Source organism: Mus caroli, chromosome 10 (genome assembly GCF_900094665.2).
Source record: "Mus caroli chromosome 10, CAROLI_EIJ_v1.1, whole genome shotgun sequence".
Classification (NCBI taxonomy): Eukaryota; Metazoa; Chordata; class Mammalia; order Rodentia; family Muridae; genus Mus; species Mus caroli.
The window spans coordinates 38,120,248-38,125,873 of record NC_034579.1 but is presented as its reverse complement, the minus strand read 5'-3'; the positions used below and the strand labels follow the sequence as shown (position 1 = coordinate 38,125,873).

Sequence of the window (5,626 nt, the reverse complement as noted above, 5' to 3'; positions counted from 1 at the left end):
AGAGAGAGAGAGAGAGAGAGAGAGAGAGAGAGAGAGAGAGAGAGAGAGAGAAGACCTGGCTCTGAGCTAATTGGCCCTGAGTTCAAATGCTCAGCACCCACGTAAAGGCCATGGCTAACCATGCTCCCGTATACAATCCTATACACATGCACATCCTGGCAGCTCCACAGGGACTGCCTGGGGCTCAGGCCGGGGGAGGGGGAAGAGCAAATGATGTTAAGAGGAAAAGGTTAGGGAGGATGTTGGAGCAGTAATGGGAGTAGATTTGATCAATGCAGATTGTATGTGGTGGTTTGAATCTGCTTGGCCCAGGGACTGGCACTATTAGGAGGCGTGGCCTTGTTGGAGGAAGTGTGTCACTGTGGGCGTGGGCTTTGAGACCCTCCTCCTAGGTACTCATGGGATAGTCTTCTCCTGTTTGCCATTGGAACAAGATGTAGAATACTCAGCTCCTCCAGTATGCATGCCTGCAGACTGCCAAGCTTCCTGCCATAATGATAATGGACTGAACCTCTGAACTGTAAGCCAGTCTCAATTAAATGTTGTCCCTTATAAAAGTTGCCTTGGTCATGGAGTCTCTTCATACCAATGGAAACCCTAACTAAGACAGATAGGCCTGACCATGTTTTTATTTGGAAAGATGTGGATTTGGGGACTTTGGATTTGGAAAGCAGTAGAAAGCTTTAAGAGGGGCTTAGTGTACCATCCTAATAGGAATATAGAAGATGTTGGTACTGAAGATGATTTGAACTGTGCAGCCCCTGTTCAAGGGGTTTCAGAGGAGAGGAATTTTAGTCTGTTGCCTAGAGATGGTTCTTAGGATGTTTTGGTGAAGAATGTGGCTGCTTTTTGACCTTGTCTGAAGAGTCTGTCTGAGGCTAAGGTGAAGAGATTCAGGTTAATTGCATTGACAAAGGAGGTCTCAAAAATGCCCAACATAGACTTGGTCCTCTGGTTTACTTTCATGAAGAGCATGTGATCAAGCATAGCAACCTTAAAAAGAAAAAATACAAAATGTATGGTTCAAGTAATCAAAGAGCATCAGGAAGTGGAATAGAATTAAATCCCATCTTCAAGGATATTAAATGGAATTAAGAAGTGGTGACTTTGGGACAAGATCCCACCCAGCTAAGCTTATTGTTTATGCTTTTGCAGTTGAACAAGGGATAGTTATATGTAGACATTATTACCTGGTTATTTTAATCTAGAATGAAATACAGTACAGAAATGGAGGACACATGATTTTGAGGCTGGAAAACATAGGCTTTTGGTCCAGATCTTGAAGCATAGTGGCCCTGAGAAGCTTAGGCCTAGGCATGGTAGTACATACCTTTAGTCCCAGGAGACAGAGGCATGAAGGGGTCATGGAGAGCAGCTGAGGCTTGGCACAGAATAGAGGCCAGGGAAGGCCATTGGTGAAGGTGTAGCTTCAGTTGCAGTTGATGGCCCAAGACTGAAGGGGTCATGCAAAGAAGCTGAGGTTTGGCACCATGAAGGGAGCCTATGAGAGGCTATTGGTGAAGCCTAGTTGCAGTGGAAGATCCCAGCATCCTGGAGATGTCAGTACCATGGCATGATCACCACCACCACCAGCAGCAGTGGAGTAGAGTCAACCAGAGCTTAGAGTGCTACAGAAGGCAGAGCTGGAGAAGTGATGCCAGCCCTTTGGAAGAGCAGAGAAGATCATATGTGGATCCCAGACATTGGAACAAGAATCTATAACATTGAAATTGCCTTGGTGACCCCAAAATGTTCAAGATACCAGAGCTATGGTAAACCTCCAAAGGAAATCTGCTAACATGGATTGGAATCAGCCAAAAAGAAAGAATTATGTTGTAGTCAATAAAGATGAAAGGAGCTGGACATCAAACATGGAGATACTGAGTTTGGAGTTTTCCCAGCTGGTTTTCTGTCTTACTTTGGTTCAGTATTTCCTCATCATGATGTTTTGGAATTTAAGGTATATTCTATGATGTTGGAGGAATAATTTGATCTGCTTTTTAATTTTGATTTCTTAGGGGATTACAGTTAAAAGATTGCATGAATCTCAGACTTTGAACTTTTAACATTGTTGAGACTGTTATAGACTATGGGACTTTTGAAGCTGAACTAAGTGTATTTTGCATTATGCTATGACTGGGTATGGCTCCCATAGACTCATGTGTTTGAATAATCCATTGGGGGCCAGGGAGTGGAATGTGGTGGTTTGAATATGCTTGGCCCAAGGAATTGCCTTGTTGGAGTAGGTGTGGCCTTGTTGGAGGAAGTGTGTCACTGTGGGCATGGGTTCATTAGATAAGTAATAAGACAAAATTAAAAAAACTGAGGAGTGATGTCAAGTTTCTGATCTCAAGGTGTTTAAGTGAATTAAAAATTCAGTTACAGTAAGGTGTAGTGGAGCAGGCCTTTAGTCCCAGCACTCAGGAGGCAGAGGGAAGTGGATTTCTGTGAGTTCAAGGCTACATAGTGAGTTCCAGGACAGGCAGGGCTATATATTGAGACAGTGTCTCAATAATAATAATAATAATAAATTAAGAGAATAAAAATTCAATTTCAACATTACAATTTTCCTTGTTATTTCCTTTATTGTAAAGCATAAGGAAAAAAACAGGTTTTCTTGTGCACACACATAGCCCTATGTGCCTCAGGATTCAGAACTATGTACATTTCTTTTTATATGACCACAAGATGAAATTCTTCGGCACATTTTCAAATATATTTCTAATGCAACTTCTAGAGAGCCAGACCCTGATCAGGAACAGAGATGGCTGGCTTGTTAAAGTGCTCTCCAGCTTCTTATCCAAAAGCAATGGTTTGTACACACAGTGCTGAAAGGTACCCGAGGAGTCGCTACTCACAGTTTAAATATGTCACTTCACTAACTTTGCACATGTAAACAGGCTTTATACGTACTGATGGAGATGGCTTTCAATGACCCTCAACCATGTGCTTCAAATCAAGACAGGAACAGTGACAGCACAATGAACCCCGGCACATCTAGTGGATCACAGCGTCATCTGATTGTCACACACCCGGTGTGACACACTCTGGGACTAAGACTAGCCTGCTCTCACACTCTGCATATGTGGTAAACATACAAAACTACCCGAACGCTCCTGTCTCCCCGTAGAGCAGTTACAGTCCGTGAAGGGAGTCACATTTTCTTAACCCCTGAATCTGAGGAGCTTCCTACTCATAACCTTTACAACAAAGCCGTTTCCACCGGATTAGCCAACAAAACCATCAACTTTGACATCTTGAGAAATACAACTGAGAGACACTGAATGAAACAAGCGTGGTTTTAAAGGTTGTTAGAAATACGCCAAAGGAGAACTAGTTTCCTAACAGTGAGATGGGTAATTTCATTTCAGTCATGTGACCTTCATCCTTCCTGTAACTGGGAGGCTTCCTGTGTGAGCCTGTCAACCGAGTCATCTCCAGTGTAAACCACGCAGCTGTCTCACCGTGAGCATCCCTCAGGTCCCTGTCTATTTTCTGAAATTTAAGCTCTTGTATTTGTCCTTGTTTCTCCCCAAATCTCCAAATATTCCAAGATAAAATTTTCATTAAAAAAATCACAAATCTAAACACAGTATGACACACTTGGGTGACGTTTGACTTAAACTACTAATAAGTTACAGGTTGCCAAATAACTTAATGAAATTCATGATGCAAATCCCTGGCATAAGATGAATCCATATTGTCCTCAAAGGTAATTAAGCAGTCCAGTGATTATAAATTACTTACTAAATAAAGACAAAAATAAGATGTAAAATAGTATTTATAAAAGTCATATTAGAAACTCAGTCACTGTAAACCTTTAACAAGGATAAATGTAGAATGTGGCATCACTCTCTGAAAACTGTTAAGGAGGTTAATAATCAACTAGTGGTTTCAAAAGGGACTTCAGGGAACTAGAGAACATTATTTTAATGTATGATATATTAAGTATACATTACATATATACATCTATGTATACATGTATATATGTGTGTGTGTATGTGTGCATGTATGTATATACATACAGTAATACTACAATGGGAATTCACTTGAGTTAATCACTGAGCCTGCTACCATTTGGCAAGAATGTTTCTTTTTCAGAGTGGGCTCCCAGTGACTAATGTGTAAATAGCAGACCTCAGCTTTGTGTACTTCTGCTAACGAGGATAAATCAGAAGTGTCCAGTAGTCATTCATATGCCTGAGAAAAAAGCCCTCACTTGTTATTGTAACAGATATACCTTAAAATATGTAACATTGCTATGTTGGAAAATTAAAAATACAGAAATCTTAAAAAAAAAAAAGGGGGTGCTCAGGAAAAGGGAATTTGAGAACCCTTATTTAGAATAAATTATAGATCTGCAGTCCCAACATTTCATGAGAATGCAACTTGTCCGACCTTGGCTCATCTTCTTCTTGACTGTGCTGTGGTCTAACACTGGCACAATATGAGGTCGAGTCCCCGTTTTGCAGGCTTCAGGTGGCATTTTCTTGAATGTTGGCAAAACTGGTGCTCGACTTGAGACGTTTGGCTGGGGAGACACAGGGCTCGGTTTAAATTCCTGCTCTCGAGGGCTTACCCAGGGCTTACGTGCAAACCACTATATTGTCTATTCATTGGCTTAATATGGCTTGATCCAATTTTCTTAGACGTAAAGCCTAAGGGTTTTTTTTTTATGAACAGCATAAAATTAAACTAAGTAGAAGCTACTACCCATGACTTTGTTAAGAGCAGTACCTAATAAAACAGGCATCCACGCTTTCTTAAGCACTGCAATGTTAATGTGTACATAAAGAATAACAAGGAAAGTCCAAGCTAGAAATCAAGCTCTAAACGTCTCTTAAAAGACAAGAGTGTTTACAAAGCTTCTACTCCAGTCATTGTTAATTACGAAGTCTGAAGAATTCCTCCTAAGAGCTGGACCAAGACACCACCATATCTAATACAATCAAGAAAAGGGGAAAGAATACATACTGAAAGACAGAACATTACCTCTATTTTCAGACAAAAACATTTTTTTTCAAGTAGGGCACGTGGTATGTGCCTGTAATCCTGGAACTTAGGAGACTAAGAATGGAGGATTGTGAGTTTGAAGCCAGCCTGGCCTACATAGCAAGTTCCAGGCTAGCCTGTGCTACACGGTGAGACCCTATCTCAACACATTCATACTGGGCACCAGTTCAGTGGTAAAGGGTATTGCTAACACTTATAAAGTTCTAGCTTCAATACCTAGCACCAAGCAAGAACAACAAAACACACATATTGTGTGTGTGTGTGTGTGTGTGTGTGTATGTGTGTGTGTGTATGTGTGTGTGTGTGTGAAAATGTCACAATGAAATGCATTATTCTGAGTTGGCAGCAGTGGCAGGAACCTCTAATCCCAGTGGACAGAAGTGGATCTCTATGAGTTTGAAGCCAGCCTGGTCTACTGAGCAAGTTCCAGGATAGCCAGAGCTACACAGACAAACCGTGAGTCAAAAATAAATAAATAAGTAAGTAAGCAAAAAAGACTCTAGTTTTAAAAAGAATGGTTCTAAGCCGGGCGTGGTGGCGCACGCCTTTAATCCCAGCACTCGGGAGGCAGAGGCAGGCGGATTTCTGAGTTCGAGGCCAGCCTGGTCTACAA

The 5,626-nt window shown here is 41.4% G+C and overlaps 1 protein-coding gene across 1 annotated transcript in view; it reads right to left on the bottom strand.

Moving 5' to 3' along the window:
* Positions 1-2,559: 2,559 nt before the first annotated feature.
* Ostm1 (osteoclastogenesis associated transmembrane protein 1) overlaps positions 2,560-5,626 on the bottom strand; it is a 26,001-nt gene continuing 22,934 nt past the window's right edge. The window contains exon 6 of the mRNA XM_021174468.2: positions 2,560-4,531. Within this exon, the coding sequence (XP_021030127.1) occupies positions 4,476-4,531 (56 nt within the window). The 3' untranslated portion in view covers positions 2,560-4,475. The remainder of the gene's footprint in view (positions 4,532-5,626) is intronic.